The sequence below is a fragment of the Apis dorsata genome, unplaced genomic scaffold (assembly GCF_000469605.1).
Source record: "Apis dorsata unplaced genomic scaffold, Apis dorsata 1.3 scaffold_44, whole genome shotgun sequence".
Classification (NCBI taxonomy): domain Eukaryota; kingdom Metazoa; phylum Arthropoda; class Insecta; order Hymenoptera; family Apidae; genus Apis; species Apis dorsata.
The window spans coordinates 950,994-976,138 of NW_006263346.1; the positions used below are offsets into that span (position 1 = coordinate 950,994).

The 25,145-nt window shown below is 24.4% G+C and overlaps 2 protein-coding genes across 8 annotated transcripts in view; one reads left to right on the top strand and one right to left on the bottom strand.

Annotated features, from left to right (window-relative positions):
- LOC102676402 (probable multidrug resistance-associated protein lethal(2)03659) overlaps positions 1–13,547 on the top strand; it is a 19,574-nt gene extending 6,027 nt beyond the window's left edge. For 2 of the 5 annotated variants that reach the window (XM_006608712.2, XM_006608713.2), the window contains exons 3-13: positions 7,895–8,044; positions 8,170–8,421; positions 8,636–8,891; positions 8,959–9,133; positions 9,351–9,507; positions 9,582–9,784; positions 9,940–11,263; positions 11,334–11,548; positions 11,755–12,833; positions 13,089–13,196; positions 13,272–13,304. In XM_006608712.2, the coding sequence (XP_006608775.1) occupies positions 7,971–8,044; positions 8,170–8,421; positions 8,636–8,891; positions 8,959–9,133; positions 9,351–9,507; positions 9,582–9,784; positions 9,940–11,263; positions 11,334–11,548; positions 11,755–12,833; positions 13,089–13,196; positions 13,272–13,304 (3,876 nt within the window). In that variant the 5' untranslated portion in view covers positions 7,895–7,970. Of the gene's footprint in view, positions 1–1,967; positions 1,986–7,894; positions 8,045–8,169; positions 8,450–8,635; positions 8,892–8,958; positions 9,134–9,350; positions 9,508–9,581; positions 9,785–9,939; positions 11,264–11,333; positions 11,549–11,754; positions 12,834–13,088; positions 13,197–13,271 lie in introns of those variants that run through there. The other 3 variants (XM_006608714.2, XM_006608711.1, XM_006608715.1) reach the window with 3 other exon arrangements.
- A 699-nt stretch (positions 13,548–14,246) lies between these two features.
- Positions 14,247–25,145, bottom strand: part of LOC102677827 (maltase A2-like) — a 12,948-nt gene continuing 2,049 nt past the window's right edge. For 2 of the 3 annotated variants that reach the window (XM_006608724.2, XM_006608725.2), the window contains exons 3-9: positions 24,930–25,033; positions 23,215–23,425; positions 20,793–20,929; positions 17,305–17,498; positions 16,152–17,139; positions 15,694–15,962; positions 14,247–15,526 (exon numbers count right to left, since the gene is read on the bottom strand). In XM_006608724.2, the coding sequence (XP_006608787.1) occupies positions 15,301–15,526; positions 15,694–15,962; positions 16,152–17,139; positions 17,305–17,498; positions 20,793–20,929; positions 23,215–23,425; positions 24,930–25,033 (2,129 nt within the window). In that variant the 3' untranslated portion in view covers positions 14,247–15,300. The remainder of the gene's footprint in view (positions 15,527–15,693; positions 15,963–16,151; positions 17,140–17,304; positions 17,499–20,792; positions 20,930–23,214; positions 23,426–24,929; positions 25,034–25,145) is intronic. The other variant, XM_031514501.1, reaches the window with a different exon arrangement.

Here is a 25,145-nt window from a genome sequence, read left to right on the forward strand (position 1 = left end):
CTTGAGAACTTCGACTTTTATATTTCGATGCATTAATATGTTTAAACGAGATAATGTCGGTTGTAAAATCTTTTGGCATTGTAGATGCACTTATTTTTAATGCAACACGTTTTTTTTTACAAGGCCATTTAATGCAACGATACTTGTTACTTTGTACTTAAATATTTAAATGGTGAAATATTTTTAAATGTTTTAAGTATATAAATTATAATTTTTTTGTAAGAAAAATGTAAAGGTGTATCTTTCTCTCTTTTGCATTTAATAGGATATTTTTTATTAGTGAAATAATAATAATTCAATAAATTGTATGTTTTATCGTTTATTAACTAACATTTTTGTTTTATTTATTATATAAATCAGGGAAAGATATAAATTTGAATAATTTATATAAAAACTTATTAATTCAATAATTAATACTAATTATTACACAATATTATATACATTTTTTTAATTTTTCTAAGTGTATTACAAATGGATTTATTCCTCTTTTTACTGCAAAATCTTCAATTTTCATATGTAATCTTCATTGTGTGATTGTAGCATACTCTATCTATTATACAACAAATATATCTTTTCATTTAAGGAGTTAATAAGAAAAGAAAGAAATTGTTGAAGTTCAAATTATTCTTTCCACTCTTCATCTTCATTCCTGTAGGACACATTGACGATTGATATGTTGAAGTTATATACCTATATTTATTGGGGTAATAGAGCGTGCATGAGCCTCCAATCGAGTGGAATTTACCGTATGGAGTCACGTTTAAAGCGAATAAGAACTTGTATCGAAATTTATAGTTATTGATTACAGTTGACCCTTGAACAGCATAGGTTCACTTACACGCTTGCAATCTTTTCTTTGCGAAATTTTAAGAGTTGGTTATATGATTTTATAAATTAATCTATTCGTCACATTCTATATGGGTCAGCCATATGTTAGATATACGATACAAAGTGTGACTTGTAGTAATCAGAGATTTAAAACTTTCAGATAATCATCAGAATTTATATGAGCTTTTTCTGTAAGAATTACCCCAATTATTTATCGATCACTGAAATAATATAGTGATATTATAAAACATTGAAACATTTCTCTCTCAAAAAACACGATTTTCACTTGGAAGTTTCAAAATGAGATCATTGATATTGATACTGATATTATATTACATAATGTTGGAATATTCCAACAGAAAGATTTGGGAAATATCTCAATTTTTACTTGTAGCCAATCATGAAAGTCTTCATAGATCTTCTTATCTTACAAGGAAGTTACCTAATCCGAAAATTCTAATTTTTAATTTATTATGTATAACATATTATAGCAATTTCCTTTGGATTTTAAATTTAAAAAAAAAAGAATTAAATACGAAGTAAATTCATATAATTGATAATTTATATTTTAATAAAATAATGGCAATCAATTTCACATTGTGAATTAGGAGTTTAGAATAAATATTCTAATATTATTTTATGAAAATTGCATCAACATGTGGATATCTACATTATTCTTTGTACTTAAAAAAATCAAAGCTCGCAATAAAGAGACGTATCCAAAGGAGATTTTCATAATCTGTTATAACAAAATAACATTGTATTCGTACATATCGTTTTTTTCTTAGGGTCAATAGTTTAAAATAAAACAGTCAATATTTATTCGTTCACCTTATCACGGCATCGCGTATATATTAAATTGAATATTTACTCACATCGATAAAACCATGTAATGAGAATGTATAAAATTTTCCAGCTGTAACGTGCAAAGTTCATTGTACACAACGCATGATCATGAGAAATAATTTTTGATCATGGATCGATAAATTATCCCAATCAGTGGTATAAAACTTTCGTGCATTAAACATAACTTTATTCATAGTTTGCATGCCTTTGTACTATCATTACTTACTTCGTTCGAGAATCGTGAAAGGAGTATAGATATCTATAAAGAAGTACAGATACAACATTGACATGATTATCAGAGTGTATAAGCTGTAAGTCAAAGTGTTCATTAAATTTCCTAAAGGATTCTGAAAATCACGATAATTTATAGATTAAATATTTCTTGTATTGTATTAAATTTTTGAAGAATTCTTAAATTCTTATTAGAAAATTTTAAATGTAACCAGAAACATCATTTATATGAGAAAAATTAACTAAGAGTTCCACAAGAAGAAATATTTGTAATGCTGAATTGATGGAGTTTTATAAAAAATTATATTTTGAGTAATAGTATCATTTAAAAATTTGATTTTATATTTATTTATAAATATAAGATATATCTCGAGGAATTAGAATTAATTAATAAATACAAAGTGTTATGTGTTTTTTGGAAGATATAAAAAAAATTCATGATGCAAAATCAAATATTGGATCAATTGCATGATGTAGGGTATGTAATGTCAAAAGATATTTTAAAGATTTCAAGATTATTTTCATTTGTTTAAATAGAATTGGATATTTTTCAATGTACCAATAAATGCATCTTTTCATTTTCTATAAAAAAATATCAATGTACTTAATATTAATTTAAAAGGCATTTTATTTCCTTTGCAATATTTGATGTTTATTTTTTTTTGTTTTTCATATTAATTAAAAGTTTTCTCATATAATTTTGCAATATTTAAAATATTTCACTTTTTATTATTGATATCACATTTGTCAGAAAAATTCTAAGAATTAATATTATATTATTGTTATTACAGAATTAATATTACAATTAATGGAACAATGTATTTTGTATACAATATTATATTATTATAATCTAATTATAAAACTATAATATTACATATATACACATATAGGAAAAAATGTTATACGGATATAAATCTATCATAAATCACTAATGCAAAGTTAAATCCATTGATGTCAGTATTTTAATGAATTAGAAATGAAGTCAATAGATATCAGTCATTAATAATAAAGAATGATACATTAAAAGAAAAAAAGACGAATACTTATGCAATTAATTATGCAATTAGTTTTGTATGAATGAATTTTTTGATCTTGCACTTTCTAAATTAACATTTGATTTCGATATTTTGTATATGATACGACAAAATGGATAATTGGCTGTTAAGTTAACTAACAAACTGACTTATATGGCATAAATGCTATAAACATGAGTGGAAACTGGTACACGTACATGACAATGAAGTTTTGAAAGTCGTCTTGATAATCGATAAATGCATGAACTCGAAATGGCAAAGTATAAGCTTTCGATGATTCATTAACTTGTCCTGAAATGACATTACATAGACATAAAATGACTTCCTTTTCTCTTAAAATAAAACGCATTCATCAACGCATTTTTGGAATGCATGTTTAATTTTTATTCAAGCATACTTTTTTATTTTAATGATGAATCTGTCTACTTCTTAAATTTTCTATAATACCACTATTAAATCTCTATTTTGTAATTGAACACACATTTAAAAAAGAAAATTATATAAAATTATATACATATATAACACATAATCAATTCTTTAAATTTAAAAAATTATTCAACGATAGAAAAAAAAAATATGATTAGTTTCAAACGAGTCAAAGGTATTAGAAAAGGATTTACAAAAATTTTATAAAAATAAAATTCAAATTAGTTTATCTTCTAATTTTTTTTCACGAATTCTATGAATTTTTTCCAAGCAACATGATATTATTCTTTATCATTGTATCCTTGTACATATTACAATATTATCGCAAATCAAACAATCAATTCATCATCCAAATTTTGCTAATACATATCTGTAGCAGGCTTCAACAATTACAACATAGGTGCCAAATACCAGAGAATTTTATATTATCGTTGTCGTTGAAATGGCGTATCTGCCAAACTTGTTCGAAATGTTATGATATGCAAGATATAAATTCATTTCGCATTCTCGAACTTGCTGTTAGCAACCTCTTCTTTCACAATAATGATCGTACGTTCGATCAATTTATTGAATCAGAGTAGAAACAATATGCGATAAATAGCCCTGGCTACTGTTGTGTCTATGATATTTTTCACCATGGCTTCTAAATTTCCAAATGCCATGTACATGGATCAGATCCATGTACATTATCATCATGTGAACAATGAGATAAGACAAGTATAAAATAAATTTTTTTGTATCGTTTTTTCAAAGGCCACGCATCGCATATCACGAAAACATGTTCGTTTAATAAGAACACGTCTTTCAACTTTATCCTATGATACGTGAAGCGAATTTAATTTGATTTAACGGTACATAAGGATAATTTTTAAAATAGATAGGTGTGAATTTTTATAGCCATCGAAAAATTATTTTATACAATATAATAACAATTTGTAGAAAAAATTAAAAATTGGGAAGAAATTTGAGATTTATAGATATCGTAGAGATTATTATTTTTATTATTATTTTTTTAGAATGAAAATCGTATCCTTGCGAAACAAAATTGTCAAAAGAAGAATGTCTCTATAATACTTGCGATTAGATGTGCATGGCATAGTATTATATTTTTGATTATTATTTATAAATTTTTTTTAATTATTTAATTCGTATACACGAACTCTTTTAATTCTTTTAAATGTATTAAATATAAATTCCAAATTGAATATATTTTTTAACATGTAACAGATTTAAATTGTTATCTTTTTCTTGGATGTGATATGAAGAAATTTTTTTATTTTCGATGTCAAATTTTCCTCTAGTAAAAATCTATCATGACTTTAATAATAGTACATGATATTTTCCTTGTCTTATATTAATACATAGACAAACAATTTATTGTTATCTATATTCAACTTTGTATGTTTTTTGATATATCGAATACATCTGTACAAATAGGCATTATTATTAGAAGTTTATTCTATATCTTAAAAAATCTATTAAAGAATCTATTAAAATGAAATAAATCTTGTAAATTTTTGTAATCTTGTAAATTGTAACAAATTAGACAAAGTAGAATATTAATTAAAAAATAATTGTAGCATCTATCTTTAAACACACAATTTTTATAAAGAACATTTTCATTGATTTTCAATTCCATTTTTGTTTGTACTTAAAATAAGATTTAATTCCAGTAAATTAAAATATTAAAAATAATTTCTCAAGAAAATTATTAAATTTTTTAATCAATTATTGAATTGTTATACTTTATCTTTCACAATATTTTTAAAAGATCGTTATCTCACGATATAATATTCCTAAAAAAATTATTAGAAATAATTTTTTCAAATATTTTTCAAAATATTGTTTAAAAAAATAAAAATTAGTACAAAATAATAACAATGATCTTACGTTCATCGTAGTATTTTGTCGTTTAATCGAGCTATGCTTTTACAATCACCGTGTTTCAGTGATCAATTATCGATTATTTATTTTATATAATTAATGCTTGCTTGGATCACAAATTTATCTTACAATTGACAATTTCGCATTTTAACTTAGATTAAATCTATAATTCGATTAATTGTGTATGTGACTCTTTCCAAATTATATTATTCATACGACATTTTGTTTTTCCTCAAGAAGCTATATTAAGCTATAAATATTAAATAGATTTAAACGCACGAAGTTGTATTATTTCTGTTATATGAAGCGATTAACATTAAATTTGATATTTGTTTCGTGATACGTATTAAAGAAGAGAAACTCTGTTCTCACAGTGAGCAGTGAATAGGAAAATTGGATTTATTTAGATTAGTCTTGGTAGTTCGAATTCGAAGGAAATTGAAGAAAGAGAATCTGTGATGAAAAGACATTAAACGTGTGGTAGAACTTGTTTTATTTTCTGATCTATGATACATAAAATAGGAAATTTTATTATTATTTAAGAATAAAAATTTAGAAATTGCAAAATTATATTAAGTATTAATTGTTCTTGTATAATAATATAATAAATCTTGTATTAATTATAAATGTATTTTAAATTTTGTTTTATTTATCAATATTTATTTATTTATTTATTTATTTATTTATTTATCATTATAGAATGAAATCTTATTCAAACAAAAAAATCCATAATTCTTACAAATTATTTCTGTAAAAATATGAAATACTTCAAATCATCAAATTATTTATCTATTTTATTTTTTAATTCATCAAGAAAAAATTCAATTGCACGTTTTATTAAATTTCTTTTGAAGAAGTTAAATGAAGTTAATATAATATTCTCTTTTTTAATAAATCAAAATTAATTATATCCATATACGTATTTAAAATATCTTTAAAAGAAAAATTTCTCAGAATAATTGATTTGACGAACAGTCAAGGTTTCAAATGTTATCCTCATACAACTTCAACTTCCTCGTTCCCAATCAAAATTTCTTAATACTTTGTTTCCAACGACAAGAAATAACATAATGTGATACGTTTGATTAGTAGTTCAAACGTTTAACTCTTGGATTCAGGTAATACTTTTTCAATGACGAATATGATTCACCATTTGTATCATTGTCTTTTTAAAAACATTAAAAGACATAGATTTCTGTAATTTCTCGATTAATATAGATAAATTCTTGATTATTTTGTACTTAGAAAAAAAAAATGCATAACAAATTCGACGATTTAATTACAATATGATTGATTACTATATATAATAGGTGAGTTTAAATTTACAATTATTTTGTAATTATTTTATATGCTAATTTTCTTTAATTTAGTAATCGTCTTATAATTTTAATAATAAACTATAACAGACTAAAATGTTAATCATAGAATTATGAACAAGTAAATAATATACACTTTAGAAATTGCTTGTTTCTTAAAAGATGGAAATTGATAATTAATATGTTTCTGATTATTAAATATTCATAACTTTATTTTCGCTATTTTGCATTTTAGCATCTTCAAAGATTTTAATTTAGGATATTTAAAATGTCCTGTCAATTTAGATGAATTCGCAATTAGAAAATGCAGAAAATAGTCTTATAGGCGGAAGTATAAAATTATCATTTCAGACGAAGAATTCGTTGGTATCGAGCTCGAAACTAGTCATAAATATTGTCTTATGATTCGTGTGTACTGATATGTGAGAATAAGTAATGATGATAGATGAATTGTACAATTGTCACTATGATATATGATTCCGTGGTTACATATACATGTGAAAAAATTAAAGTTGTTCTCCGGACAAGAAAAAAAGAAAAATCAAAGTAAACATATGTCGAAAATTTGTGATAAAACTTATCTATATATCATTATCATGATTTCATTATAATTCTTTTTTGCATCATTTTTTTTTTTATTATACATTAATGGCAAATAATTAAAAAAAAAAAAATTATAATTTATCAAAATGATTCTTCCTCTTTCTATTCAATGTTTAATAATCGATTTTCAAATTTATAATGTTTTTTGATAAGAATCCGTAAAATAAACGATAAAGCAAACAAACCAGTTTCCAACATCAATCTAAAAATAGTATACACGTTGATTCTTATTCGTAAAACATTTTTATACACGTCGATGAGCTCTTTTCTGCGTATTTAATAGTCTTATTTTCCTCATTATTTTCTTTATTTTACATAAGATAAATACAAGTTGTTCAAATATAATCATTGATGAAATGTTATGAGAAATCAAAAAATTAATATAATATACAATAAATATATAGAACGTATATAAAATTTATATAAGCACATAACTTTCGAATAATTTCCTATATTAAAATATTTTTAGATTTTATTAAGTTATATAAATATTATTAAAAAATATAGTAAAATTGTTTTATTGTCTGATATTAATATGTCTATATTTTTTTTATTTCATATAAAATTATTATAAAATATATGTAGGAATAAATTAATATTTATAACATGAAAATATATTAATCATGAATAAAAAATTTTTTTACGTTAAATTATAATAAAAATTATGCTAATACAGTAAAATAATGTATAAATATTTGATTTTTTTGATTTGATTTTTCATTTCAGGAAATGAGATAAATACGATAAACGTAATATTTTCCATAATAGTCTGAGATGACCAAAAACGGTTGCACTTGCGAAAATGGATAAAAATCAGAGGAAAGAAGTGAATAATCCGCGTCAAAATGCCAACCCATTGTCCATTCTTACATTTTGGTAAGGTAGATCAACATATAAATATATATAAATCATATGTTACATATTATAAATTATTAATTATGTCGATTTTAATTTATTTGAATTAATTTATTTTATATTTTTATATCTTAATTAATATATAGGTGGATCCTCAAGCTGTTCATTATTGGTTATAAAAAAGAATTGGAAGAGGATGATCTGTATTCGCCATTACGAGAAGACAGGAGTAATTATTTGGGGCAACGAATCGTGAAAAATTGGGAAAATGAGGTGAAACGATGTGAGAAGAAGAAAGACAATTCAAAACCGAGCTTATTTAGGGTACTCTACAAGTGCTTTGGTAGACTAGTCATGAACACTGGACTAGTGCTATTTGTTCTAGAATTCGGCATACGGTATAGTAACAAATATAACAATTTAATGGTAATTTGATGCATTGTGCAAAATAAAAAATATAAATCGTCTAATTATTTTGGATATTATAAACTTTTTTCTTTAAAAAAAAATTGGAAAGATCATATATTTTATAATATATGAAAACATATATGAAAATATATTGAAAACATAAGAAAAACTAGAAAAAAAAAATTAAATTGTATTTTATTTCAGACTCGTGCATCCGTTTTTACTCGCTAGATTATTACGTTACTTCTCAGGGAACAGAAAAGACTGGAGCAACGACATACAATATTATGCCGCGGGTTTTTGTATTTTACCTTTAATAGATATTATAATTCTTCATTGGGCCTTACAAAATCTTATGCATGTGGGAATGAAAGTCAGAGTGGCATGTTGTACTTTAATTTACAGAAAGATACTTAAACTATCCAATTCTGTTCTCGAAAATGAAACATCTGCTGGACAGGTACAGATTATTTAAAATTTAATACATAATTCTATTCATAATAAATTACTTTTAATTTAATTTTTAGATGGTTAATTTCTTAAGCAATGACGTTAATAGGCTCGACTATTTCGTATTTGGTATTCATTATTTATGGATTGGTCCACTTCAAATCTTTGTAATAGCGTATCTTATCTTTCGTGAAATTGGATGGGGAGCTATTACAGGAATGACGACATTTTTATTATGCATACCATTACAGAGTTAGTATTTAAAATAACTAATCATTAAAATATTTCAAGATGTATAATTATAATTATTTTTAACTTTTATATGAATATCAATCTTACGTTAAAAATTGAGTTAACAAATATAATATATAACTTTATAAACACAGTTAAATTAATTTATCATTTTTATAGTTTATATTTGTTTTTATAGTTTTGCAATTACTTTTTTTTTTATCTTTTACTTTTTCAGTGTATCTTGGAAAGAAAGTATCGCGTTTAACTCTTGTGACAGCTCAAAAGATTGATAATAGATTAAGCTTAATGAATCAGATTATAGCTGGAGTAGAAATAATTAAGATGTATGTTTGGGAAATACCATACTCGCTTCTTGTGGAAAAAGCTAGAAAGTAAGAAATAATTTTCATTTATCATGTTTCATAAAATAAAATTAATAAATAATTAATCAATTATGTTTTTTTAGGAAAGAAGTGGATGTATTGAAAAAATATTCGATCGTTGAACAAATTGGTTTAACGTTCGATATCTATGTTCCTCGAGTCTGTTTATTTATTACTATATTAACATATGTTTTACTTGGAAACAATATTGATGCTGAAAAAGTATTTATGACTTCGGCATTTTATACTGTTTTAAAAAGTTCTATGACTATTGGTTTTGCTTTAAGTAAGTTACTTTTTAATCGAAATATATTTTATACATATATTTATAATATATATTTATTTATTATATATTTAGTATATTTTAATAAAATAAATTACAAAAAGTACAATTGCTTCCTTCGAAAAATATAATATCATAATATTTTGAATTTTATGCAGGTGTTCATCAATTAGCGGAAGCATTAGTATCTATCAAGCGTTTAGAGAAATTCATGATGCATCCTGAAATTTCTAAACCACAGAAAATTCAGAACCAAGTGGCCTCGCAATCTATTCCCATTTACTTAAAAAACGTCACTGCCAAATGGGACGAATCTAGAGAATATGATACTTTACGAAATATTGATCTATCAGTACAAGCTGGTAGTTTCATAGCTGTTATTGGTCAGATAGGTTCAGGAAAAAGTAGTTTATTACAAATTATACTTCGTGAATTGGCATTAAAAGACGGAGTTTTAGAAACCAATGGAAAAATAAGTTTCGCTGATCAACGACCATGGATTTTCGCTTCCTCCATCAGACAGAACATTCTATTTGGACAACCATGGAACGAAATCCGTTACAACGAAGTAATTCGTGTTTGTCAATTAAAACGCGATATAGATTTGTTTACACATAAAGATAGAACAATGGTTGGAGAAAGGGGAATCAATCTAAGCGGTGGTCAAAGAGCTAGAATTAATTTAGCACGGGCATTATATGCTGATGCCGATATTTATCTTCTAGATGATCCTTTATCAGCAGTCGACACACATGTCGGTAGTCGTATTGTGGACGAATGTATATGTGGTTTTCTTAAAGACAAAACTCGAATCCTAGTCACTCATCAGATACAGTACTTAAAAGTTGCCGATCAAATAATTGTAATGAACAATGGTAATATTCAAGCAAAAGGTAGCTTTGAGGAGCTACAAAATATGAATCTAGATTTTATAAAAATCTTCCAAGAGGTCGAAGATAAGCAAGAATCTAACGAAGCTGAAATTAAAATTGAAAAAAGGAAAACAATGGAGGAAATAAAGAAAAGAGAAAATACAGACGCGACAGACGAACCTGTCGAAGTATTGGAGATGAGAACGGTGGGAAAAATTTCTAGTAAAATTTTTTTTGCCTACTGGAAGGCTAGCAAAAATCCATTTTTACTTCTTTTAATGATAATTTTATTTATATTAAGTCAAATAATGGCTAGCGGTAGTGATTATTTGCTCGCGTTTTGGGTAAATTCAGAGGTGGCATCGCGAATTTTAAAGGATAATGGTACGATGGTTTTTAAATGGGTTGGTCCATTGTCTCGTGATGGAATTATTTATCTTTATAGTGGTTTAACCGTGGGCATCGTTTGTATCTATGTAGTTCAAACGTTCACTTATTATGGAGTTTGTATGCGATCTTCAAAAAATCTACATGCACAAATGTTTCATAGTATTGTACGTGCTGCAATGTATTTTTACAACACGAATCCTGCTGGCCGAATATTAAACAGGTATAAATTTTATTATTTAATTTTATCTTATTTATGGTAATATCATTGATAATATCGTTTCTGTACTAAGGTTTTCCAAAGATATCGGTATTATTGATAAAAAACTACCTTTTACCATGTTCGATGTTATTATAATGTTCTTAAATTTTATTGGAACCATAGTAATTCTTGGTGAAGTAAATGCTTGGTTATTGATACCCACGGGCATCATTATACTTCTTTTCTACTATATGCGAGTTGTGTACATTTCAACTAGTCGTGCTGTTAAACGTATGGAGGGTATAAGTAAGTAATTACATTTAATCTCATGAATTTTCCGTAAATTGTATTTTTTTAAGTATTATCAATATTAATTTATATATATTTTACTTTATTTAAATTATTATCCTTCTTAATTTTATTTATATAATATAATTTATTTATATAAATAATTTATTAATATTCAATATTTACTTGAATATGATATTTAAAATAATAATGATATTTTTCAGCTCGGTCACCAGTATTTGATCATGTGGGAGCAACTTTACAAGGTTTAACTACAATTAGAGCGTTCAAAGCTGAAAAAATAGTAACAACGGATTTTGATAATCATCAGGATCTTCACAGTTCTACGTGGTACATATTTATCTCTATCTCACGAGCTTTCGGTCTTTATATCGAAACATTTTGTTTGATTTACGTAGCAGTGATTACAATCATGTTTTTGATATTTGATGATCTTGCCACTGCTGGAAATATTGGTTTAGTAATCACACAAATTTCTTCAATCACTGGAATGTTACAATGGGGTATGAGACAAACCGCTGAATTGGAAAATCAAATTACTTCTGTCGAAAGAGTATTAGAATACAGTAATTTAGAAGAAGAGCCATTTTTGGATAGTATACCGGAAAAGAAACCACCGGAAGAGTGGCCTACGAAAGGTCTAGTTGAATTCAAAAATGTCAGATTAAAATATGGACCTAAAAGTCCTTATGTTTTAAATGGTATTAATTTTGTGATTAATCCCAAAGAAAAAGTAGGAGTTGTTGGAAGAACTGGTGCTGGAAAGACATCTTTAATTAGTGCTCTCTTTCGATTAGCATATATAGAAGGAGAAATTATTATAGATGGTGTGCCTACAGATACAATTGCATTGCATGACTTCCGTTCGAAAATCAGTATTATACCTCAAGAACCAGTTTTGTTTGGAGGCAGTCTTCGGCGAAATTTAGATCCTTTTGATGAATATTCCGATAATACTTTATGGGAAGCTTTACAAGAAGTAGAATTAAAAGAAACGATCTCAGAAATGACGGCAGGTTTAAACAGCAAAGTATCGGAAGAAGGATCAAATTTCAGTGTTGGACAACGTCAATTATTATGCCTTGTTCGAGCACTCGTTAGAAATAATAAAATTATGGTTCTTGATGAAGCTACTGCTAATGTTGATCCCCAAACTGATTCCTTGATTCAACAAACTGTCAGAAAGAAATTTATAGATTGTACTGTCTTCACTATAGCGCATAGATTAAATACTATAATGGATAGTGATAAAATACTTGTGATGAACCAAGGTTATTTAGTAGTAAGTCTTATTTTATTCGGAATTTTATATATATTATAAAAATAATATTATATTATAAAATATTATTATATTATATTATATTATTAATATAAAATATTATTATATTATATTATATTATTAATATAAAATATTATATTATTAATATAAAATATTATATTATTAATATAAAATATTATATTATTTAAATTATTTTAATTTTTTATGAAAAAATATATTTAAATATATTAGATATACTATTTGATATCATTTTTTTAGGAATTTGATCATCCATATATTTTACTGCAAAAGAAAGGATATTTTTACGATATGGTACAACAAACGGGTACTTCAATGGCAAATAGTTTAACAGAAATAGCAAAGAACGTAAGTGATAAAATCTTCCTCATATAGAAAAAATTAAAGCAAATAAAAAAATATGTTTTTATATTGATGTTTCAGTGTTTTTACAAGAATAAAGAAGCGTCGTCTTGATGATGGCCCAAATTTTAGCAACGTTCAACTTAAATAATATTTAAGCAAAATCTTTTTGTACGTCCAATTTATATTTTACTATTTCGAATTAATAGCTTTTGCTAAATATATTAAATGTTTTCGACGACACAAATTTTGAACGTATGGTGCTTATAAAGGTATTATCTAAATTAGTTTATTATAATGAAAATAATAATGATCTTTTATAACAAAAATATAATTTCAATAAAATTCTACGATAATTTTCTTTTTTTTTATTTACATGAATTCGAATTTGACATCCTTATAAATTATTAATAAAATATATGCATAAATACATATGTTTCATGTTTTCCATATATATATTTTATACGTATCAATTTTTAATATTTAATAATTCAATCTCTTTATAAAAGAAAATAAAATATAAAAAAAAGAGAAGTTTCCTCGTAATGAGCCCTGTTTAGTTAGACAAATTAATTTCATCCTTTCCCTCTCCGAAGAAAGGATTACCACAAGGAAGGAATTTAAAATGCCTCAAAACACATGACTTTTCTTTGACCAATACACTCTCGTCCTAACTCGAAAAGGATCTGCCGAAGCTTCTTCTCCCTAAAAAGTCGAGAAAGACGACGAGAGGCTAGTAACGAATTACGCTACGACACTTTCTGTCCAATGTCCAGGGACTTTCCTCAGAGCAATTGAGAGTCACTGAACGGACTCCGATTGTGGCTCCGCGGTGTTGCACGAGGGAACTCCTCGAGGAACCATGCTATAGAATTCTCTTATATAGCAACGAAGGCAGAAATAACCACTTGCGAGAAAGGCATCAGTGGTACTCAACTACAAATATATTTCAAATCGAATCTATTAATTTTATTTTTTTATTTTCTATTATTTTTATCATTATATAATAATGTAAAATAAGATATAAGTAAATAAGAACAAATAAAAATTAAAAAATTTTCAGATAACATTTTTTTTATTTTCGAATATTAATATTCACATCAAAATTGAAAGTTTGTTGAAGTAAAAATTTTAATAGATTAAATATTTGTTATATAGATAATAAATATTATAATTCTTATTTAATACTATTAAGAAATTTGTACCAAAAGTTCGACCAAATATATAATTAAGTCACATGTAACATATAAAATTGGCATCATAACACACAACGTATCATATTGAATAAGAATAGAAAAAAGATATTTTTGCCTAAGCACCATTTAATTCACACATCAATAAAATATCACTCGATTAGTACCAAAATGATTACAAAAGAAGTAAAAATGACACGTTGCGAACAGTTATTTTTACGTGATAAAATTCATTATAAAAATATTTGCTATATATTTCAAATTGATCTGAAATTTAAAATCGTATGATGATATTTTCTTGTCATTTTATAAAATATGAAAAATATTTTCGACTTTTATATTGAATTTCTATTATGACTGAGAATAATCGAACATGATTTTGTTATCAAAATGATTAAAAGATATACAAAATAGCTAAACAATCTCTCATTCTAAACTTCGATTATTAAAATGAACACAGGCAAACGTGAAATGATTTGTCTTTTCTTGGAATGTGAAATGCGATCGTTCGTTGTGCTCTTTCATTATTATCATCTTATTAAAAGATTAAAATTAATAATATAGAATTTGATTTCTTCATGAGCTTTTGATTTTATTTCTAAGCACATTTTACCCGTGTATATGAAAATCGTTGAGACCGCACAAACTTTTGCTTTCTTCTCTGTTTCTTTTTCTATCGTATATATCATTTTTTATAAATATAATAATAAATTCGTTCTTTTGGACATTGTAGTTCCTCATTGATTTATGATTAATAGGAACTTTTATATCTAAACATTCGTTGTACAATGTTCGCAACGATATTTGTCAAATAAAATATCACAAATTCACGCTGAACATATTAATCAAAGACATTAATATCTTGATCGTATATATAAAATGAATGTTATGTAAATCTTTAAATTCATAACAAATTTTCATTTATCAAGTTTTATGACAAAAGCCTCTCCCGGAGGTATAGTAAGTTCCTTGAAATATACGTCTTTATTTAATCTGTATGATGGCCCAACTACAACTTGACCACCGTAATAAAGAAAAGATAAATCCTTCATTTGTGACTTGTTACCTAGATTTGCTAAAAAAACATAAGAATTCCGTCTTGGATACCATCTTTCTATTACAATTATTTCATCATCTGCATATCTAAAAAAAAAAATAGTAAAAATTTTAATACAAAGTTAATAATTTTTAATTTTGTAAAAAAATTTTATTTTACTAAATTTTGCTCTTTTAAATATAAAAAAAATATAAAATTATAAAAAAATTTCAAAATTTCATCGTAATATTTAATTTTTATAAATTTATATTACCTAATATCACAGTTCGCCAGCACCTGATTTTCTTTTAGCACCGCTTTTACATAAATTGGTGTTGTTTCTGATCTAAGAGTAATCATTTCAGCAATAGTTCCGAATAAACTTGTCTCTAATGGTTTTGTAGATTCCGGAAGCCAAGCCGTAACACCAATGGACGCAAATTTAATGTCGGAATTGCCGATTCCATCCCAATACATGGGAGGCAAATTGTGCACGTGAGCAAGATCTTTATGATCCTCGCATTCGCAATCCATAATACCTATCTAAATATTAATCAATTAAAATCTATAAAATATTATTAAATTTTATCATAATACATATGTACACATAATGAATCATATTCCATATGATTATTTCTATAAAATAACATACGCTTCTAAATTCCTGGGATCCTTATGACATTTTATATATTATAATAGTAGATATATTCGTGTTATATTCAATTTGTATACCTCATCACCGTAGAATATATTTGGTGTTCCCGGAAGCATCAACCCTAACAATGTAGCTGATAAAGTAGCATTCTTCACGCTAATGGTAGAAGCAATCCTTTTAGAATCCACGCTACCTATGGACCAGTGTACCCAAGAATAACCAGGTTTCTCGAACAATATACCTTTCGTGACATCCTCTATTTGTCTTTTTATCTCCTTTGTACCATTCGCGATATTTAACGGAATATCTACGAGATCTACTTTCATTAAAATGGAATCTTTTGCTGCAACCGTTTTGGCAGCATTCAAAGCATCTATGTGACAAATAAATATTCTTTCAGACCCTAGAATTGATTTCCAATGCTTCAAGATGTCCATAAAGGATTCTTCGTTGACATAATGTTCCAGTCCTTTTAAGTAGAAGCCATCGACTCCTCTTTTCAGCCAAACATTAATGGCTGTTGTAACAGAATTATCCGATACATTATTATAATTCTGATATGTATTAGATCTCTCGAACATTTGGATATTCTGTATTGCTTGTTGCGGCATCGAGGGTATCGTTGGTATTATTTCCTGCAGAATTACGGTATCGGTAACATTTCTTCTTTCATGCACGGCTTTGTCTGTTTTATTTTGTTTTTCAAATGGCGTACTTTCGGTATATAGAGTCTTTATGAAGGGATACAACGGCAAATCTAATATCAGACTCATATTTTGACGATGAATCTCGCGCACAAGCTTAGAAAAATCATCCAATGTTCCTAATTGTTTATTAAGATCTGTCAAATTTTCTATATTCCTATAGTATTCGGGATAATGGGCTGCTGGGAAAATAGAATTTAGACGAATTCCACGCACGCCTAATTTCTTTAAATAATCCAAACGCATCGTTATGCCTCGAAGATCGCCTATACCATCCCCACCTTTCGAGGAATCTTGAAAAGATGCTGGAAATATTTCGTAGAAAACACTGCCTTGCCACCATTGAACTGCAGGATCACATCTGTTGAGATAAATATGAATTATTTTAAAAATATATTGATTTTTTTTTAATTTTATTTAGATATTCAATTCACAAAAAAATCTAATGATTAAATATTGAGAACGTTTGAACATAATTTTTAATAGATTTGATATTTTAAAAATAAAAATATAAATTAATACTTACTTTCTTGGCATTGTAGCGATTACACCAATAACCAATGCTGTGCAACCAGCGAGAACTGACATCAGAGACCAGAAACAAGTCTTTCTAATGAGCGGCCAATTCCATTTCATAAAACGATAATCCTTTGATGGTTTTGGTACCATCAATTGAATCCCAACCAAAGGTGGTTTTCCGCCATTCTCCTGATTGTAAAACTAAACAGTTACAGTTTATGTTTATAACGATGTTAGAAAGCAGGCAAGCGATTAGTAACATAACATAAAATGGTCGGTTTCCTTCACCATGATCAAAACGCCCAATTATGAGATACCAGTCGTTTTCTGGTTTGTAATATTGCCATTAGCATGATTGTGCATTGATATTGAAGTATCAACGATTTCTCTGTTTTAAATTTTCATTTCACTGAGATGTAAATTTCAAAATTATTATTATTGTTAAGGAGAATGTGATATTGATGAATGTGTAGATGTGCAAATAAGAAATATAGATGGTAATAATGATTAAATATATAAACTTTCTTGCTACTTATAAATAATCCACCTAACATAATTTATGTTAATATATATTAGCCTATTTATACAAAACTGTTGAAATATTATGACTTATGTTAACATATATTATATTCATAGGAAATTGTTGAGGGTTCTAAATTTTTAATAATACCAAATGTCGTAAATTTTTAATAATATCAAATGTCGTAAATGGTTTCTAAATAGTTCGTTTCTATGATTCAATATCATTAAATAACATTAAACATGCCAAAACTAATGCAATATCTGAATAGTTTGTTTCATAATCAAAAATGAAGTAATTAAGACATCAAGAAATTTTTAAATTTATTACATAAAATAAAAAATGATAGAATTTAAATCTTATTATGTTATATTCAAATTGAATAAAACTAATATTTATTAGAAGATATTGATGATCTCTAAATGTACAATTACGTCATTTATTTTTTATCACTTTAAAGATTTATTAAACACGAATGGACATATTGCGACAAGAATATTGCGCTAACGACGTTTGGCAAAGAATTCCTCTTATGTGCCAAAATGATCAAAACATTTTAAATACAGAACTTGTATATTTAATTTTCAAATAATTTATTTTTATTTAATTATAATAAATAAAATAAAGATAGATTCAAAATATTATTGATTTTAAATATTAAAAAAGTTTTTTTTTTTTAATTTAATTATAATATTTTTATTATTTTTTTTTAATATATCAGGAATAGTAAAGTGATTAAATATAATAAAGTATAACTTCCAAATTATATAATCTAGATTTCGATATGTAAAAAAATAATTATATTTAATTTTTATGATATAAAATATCTATTATTATAATCCTTATCAAAGAATTATATTGATAAGATTAAATAAAATTACTAATGAATTGGTAAAAAATATAAATAAAATTATTTAATAACTGATAATTGCATAGTCAATAAAAAAATTATATTTTACTAAATACTAAATTCTGAATTAAATGAAATCTGGAAAAAAGATAGTATAAAAGTAAACTTGAATAAAAAATCTAAGAGAGTAAGTTCCTCTTGTTTCATGAGTGAGCTATCATATTCAGTAAAGAAGAATATCAATTTTCATATCACTTAAGCATATTAAAGGACTTACAGTATTAATTTTGCTAACCATACTAATTTATGGTATCTATAATCCTATAACAAAAACCAACATTTTTTAAAATTACTTTATAAAATAATTTTACAAATTAATTTTTTAATTTTAAAAATTGTAATGAAAATGAATGATAAAAATTATATTTTATGATTATACTCATATATTATTCACATTTATAATTTATTAAATAAATTTTAATTTTTTATTTTAATCATAAAAGATTGATAAAAATTCCTCTAAAATCATTAAAAATAAAAATAAAAATAAAAATTATGAAAGGAAATTAATAACTTCATATGTTGTCAAAATATTATAGAATTTTTTTAAGTTTAAAATCATGAAAATCATTCTTATTTATAAAATATAAATAAAATCTTTTTTATTCTTTAGTCCTTTTTTTATTTATATATTATTTCATATATTTATATGATATATTTATGTATTATATATTACAGTAAATTATAAATAATTCAATAAATTTATTTTTAATTTGTACTATTATTATCTTCTCGATAGTGGATTATTGTATATAATTGTAATGAATGAATGAAAACATGCTTAATCACGATAAAATTTCGTAATTAAAGATATATAGAATGACATGTGTCAAAAATAAAAGTATGAAATGCGTAGATGCAATTGAACTTGACATAATTAGAACGAAGATAGAACAGGTGATCGGCCGTGATCAAAACAAAGCGTGCATTAGCAAATAAATTACAAAAGTGAAGATAATTATCAACGAATATACAATAATATACACAATTCTTCTATTATTTGGGCATTATAAAATATAATAAGCTAATAATGATATAATCTCGTCATTTTTATTATTTTCTATTAAATTTTTTTATTAAAAAACATGTATGTCATCCATATTATTCATAAACAGGATATATAGGAATTCAGCATTTTATCGGAATATAATCCATAAATATGCAAAAAGCGTAATGATATAGCTATTTGCAACATATACTCAAATAATATAATTAACTCTGCTGGCTCGATGTCGTATTTCATCACGTTCATCTTTCCATGTATTGAGTGGCACGTGAGAATTTGTTAGATCCTTTTATGTAATTAAGAAACTCTCGAAGACGTCAAAACTTAGATAATATATGACTATATGTGAAATTTTTTTTTTTATAAATTAATGTGAATTATTAAAGTGAATATTTACATGAAAAAATTTAAATCGAGCCAGCCAGAGGATTAAAAAAAAACAATTTCATAAATAGTTATTTCTGATGTAATCAAAGTTATTGTTGGTGAAACAAATGCAGCGAGATGTGCATAAAATTAAAATTCACTAGATATAAGATCTTATAATAATTGCAACACTTATTTGGTTAACAAAAAATATATAACTTTTTTAAATTTACGCATTAATATTTTAAAAAAAAAATTCATATAAAATTTAATAAAATCAAATTATTCATTAAAAATTATAATAATTAAAATCATCTAAAATATATGGAATGATAAAAAAAGAAATTCTTAACTTTTAAAGTAGATAATATTCATCAAATAAAAAATTCTAATAAATATAAATCGAAAAATTAATAGTTTTAAGATTATAAACAATATTTAATTAAAATCAGAGATTTGTTAATTTGAGTAATACGTAATAAAAACAATAAATTTATTCAAAAAACAGAATTTTCTTGTCATTATCTTGTATGATGACAATTATTTTAATAATATATCTTTAATATTTACAATCTAAAGAATTTGCATTCATGCTTACGTTTCGCATAATCTCGCTATATCTGTTCCATTAGGTTCATCTTATCATTTCACTAAAAAAATTTCATTAATGACAAAAATTTATTGAAAGCTTACCAATGCTTGAGCATCAGGAGCAAGGTGTTGATAGGCTGTATTCAACTGCGTCAATAATTGTGCACAAACAGGCCCATTTGTGTCGCTGCTGCTTCCACTAGTCGTCGATTCCACCATCGGATCCCGTGAACTTGGTTCTGCAATTAATTAACGATGAAATAAAATAATGTACGTGTTTTTCAATTGCGTGCGATTGTTTGGATCGTGTATCAAAATTAAAAAGCTTCTTTGTACTTGTTTCGCAATTGTTCGAATCTATCAAGCCATCAACAATAAGCATTTATTTTACTCTGAACACGAGACACGCTTCCAGGATCGAGACATCGTTAAGATCAATAAAATTCGTCACTCCAATTGAAGCCGGAATCCATTAAGGCATTTTATCGTTTAAGTGCCGTGCATATTAACGCGACGCCATTATGTAAGAGTTGATGATAATTGAAGTACTACGCGATTCGCGCCACTTGATGAAAAGGAGTGTGAATTTGTGTTGTTTTATTGCGTGCACAGCCACAGAATTAAATATTATTATTTTTAATTGGAAGAGGAACAGTGGTGAATTTTAGTTTGCTGATATGCAACTCGTAATTCTTATTATTATGTCTTTGGTCATCAAATTAACATCATCTATCTAAAAATTTTAATATTTTAATTATATAGAATTTATATTGTATAAAGAAGAAATCGTTTTTAATTATTTTAAATTATAAACTAACATATGTATTATTAATTTATTAATAGGTATTTATCTTTAAAAAATGCAAAAATTTATCAATAATTGTAATAATTACTGATTGTTATTTGATAATAATGTTTTAACTCTTATCTTATAGAAATAAAAAAATAAATTAATTTAAATAGCAATCATGATATCATATTTGATAAAAAAATTTTTTTTTCTAAATAATAAAGATAAATAATCTTTCAAAAAATTCAATATTTATTATATGTATTTATTATTATATGAATTATTATTTTTGAATTATAATATTATTATTATTATTAATATTATTATTATTATAATTATTATTTTATGAATTATATTAATTCAATATATATTATATGTATTTATTCGATATAAATTGAAAATCAATATATCTACTAATTTTTTTCAAATATATCTACTAATTCTTTTCAGCAAAAAAGATCAATTTTTCTTTTAATTAAATTAAATATACATTTAATTACATTATTTTAATTATTGAAGAAAAAAAATTAATTGAGTTCATAAAATTAATAAAATTTGAAACTGCATATAAAATAGGTATACATTTGTAAGAACATCTGTTCTAAATTAAACATTCTAAACGAGAAAGATACACATACCGTGAACTTTACAACCAAAATAGCTATCACTCACATTAACACTTCATGTATAATCATTTTTTAAACAATTTTTTAAAAGAAATACATGTTGATTTCATTTTTCTATTTTAGTAATATATATTTATTTTAAATATTAAAAATAAGTTTCAATTTTAAAATAAAACTTAAAAAATAAATTTTTCAATTTTATTAATTTTAATTAAAATATATTAATTTGAATATTAAAGTTAATTCTAATTCTTTACATAAATATGAATTATTCATAAAACATGTGAATAGTATATATAATTTATTATATAGAATTATTTTAATTTAGAGTAAAAAATATATATTAGTAGTTTTTTATAGAAATAAAAAATATATATTCTTTTTAAATGCAAAATAATATAAAATTTCTTAAATCATGACATTTAAGAAATTCATCAATTTAATTTGAGTTTTCATTTATCATCATGCTAAATCCTTGAATATAATCATTTTGACCATTCTCTCAGTAATTTTTATTATAATATTTATAGTCTTTAAATTCTGATGCTAAATAACTCTTCGTATTTTTCTTGTATTATTGTATACACAAAAGTTATGACTCATGAAATGATTATACGAATATATATGAATTTTAATTCATATGAAATGTGATAGAATATAAAGAAGATATAAAGAAAATCAGTATATTTTATTATAATGAATTCTTCATAATGCTTAAAATCATTGTTCAAATCTCTTATAAATCAATATTAATTCATCAGAAAATTTTAAATAAATAAAATATTATCCTGTAAATTCATCTATTTCTTATATAATATTATATATTTATATAATTATTATATAATATTATATAATTATATAATTTTTATATCATATAATATATTTTCAAAGTACATTTAAAATTAAAAAAAAACAAAATTATTAATATATGTAATTAAATAAAATAATGTTTAATAGTTCTTTAATAAAACATAAAATTAAAAATATCATATTTAGGATATAAAATTATAATTCAATAAGACAAAATTTTAAAAAAATAATATGTTAAAAATGCATATGATTATCTTAAAATATCTTTAAAAAATGCCAATTATTGAAGGAAACCTACCATCATTCAGCGTTCTGCTTGAGCTGTTTACTATGTTCATGAACTCATTAAGGCCATCTTCTTTATTAATGTTTTCAAGTGTTGGTGGTGAAATTGATTCCACGGGATTTCCTTCCAGAGAGACGAAGATCGCGCTTGATTCCAAAGCATTGTTCACTTGAGTGGTCGGCGGACTAGGAGTTAAAAGTGGACAATCCGACGCCTCTTCATCCTGGTAAACGACGTATCCAATTTGCATTACATCATTATTCTTCGAGGAAATTTTTTTTTCTTCTGATTTTCTTCATTTTAAAATATATGTACGTATTCTTTTTTGAAAAACAAAACAACAAAATAAATATATTTAATTTTATGAAACCAGAGAAGCGATAAAAGTAATTATATTGAATATATAATCGAAAGAATAGAATAAGTACGATAAATTAAATTATGTGTAAATTTAAATAACAGTTTTAAATTTGTATTTAATAAATTATAAGATATTAAATGTCTATTCATAAATAATTTTTTTAATGTTTATATATTTTGTGATAGTGATTTTGTTAATATTTCTTTTTAGATTGACTTGATTGTATTAAATAAATATGATGATAATGAAAACGATATAATAAAACAATGATACTTGTTAATGCTATTTTTTATTTGTTATTTATTTTGTTTATTATTTATAGTTTATAGTTCATAATTTAAAGATAATTTTTTTTTTCATTTTATTATATTTATAATATCTGAACTTTAATTTAATTAATAAATTTAAATTAATTTTAATTACGTTATAATTTATAATTTTATAATTTAATTAATATCATGTTATTATTTACAAGTTTTACATATCTTTTATTTATATTTTTTAAATTGAGATTTAAATTGAGATTAGATTAAGAAACATAAGTAAATGATTCTGAGGATTATCTGAAGAAATGAACTTATAATATTATGTTTAATATTTATATAAAGAAAGGTTGAAATTATTCAATATAATATATAAATATTATAAAAATTATATGCATCATATTAAAAATTAAACAATAAATTAATAAAAATGTTTTAAATTTCATTATTCATCATCTTTATAATTTCCAATATAATCATTAAAGTAGAATTTATTCATTTTTTTCGAATTTATTCTTTATTAATAAATAAATGATACGTTTGCTCATTTTTATGTAAATAAAAATTTGAATTTTATAAATCTGATTATTAAATGAAAAATATTTTATATATAACTATTTATAAATTATATTTAATTGTATATATTTTTATTCAATTGTATATATTGTATAACTCAATTTAAAATAAGTAATATTTATAATATTATTGAGTTATAACTCAATACTATCTACTTATCACTTCTACTGCTTATCTGAAATCAATGTCAATATCTAAACATATCTTTTTTGAAAGAAAATAAAAAGACATTATAAGTTATAAATTTATGTTACATATTATAATGTTTTAGAAAAGCATATAGTTTTAAAAAAGCATCTGAATTATCTTATCTTATCAAAATTAATGTATTATATATAAATAACTTATAATTATAGCATTAAAAAAAGTTTATATTTCATGATTTATATAATGATATATTAAAAAAATTTTGAAAGCTGTTAGGATATTAACATCACATGATATTAAATGAATGAGAAAAGACAAAAACAACAAAAGAATGAAAAACAAAAGATACTTTTGGTCAGGGTTATTTATATCGAACACACCTGTTGGTCTTGATTTATAATGAGTTGTCGCGAACTCGGTGAAGACGCAAGTTCAGTTGGTAAAACCACAGATAGAAGACCCTCAGGCTTCTGGATATTCATCTCTGTTGGACAAATATAAAAAAATCTAATTGCTTTGTCACGTCGATTATTTTAAATACCAAAGTAAGCGAATATACATCATACTTCATTAAATTTGTCAAAAAAAAAAAAAAA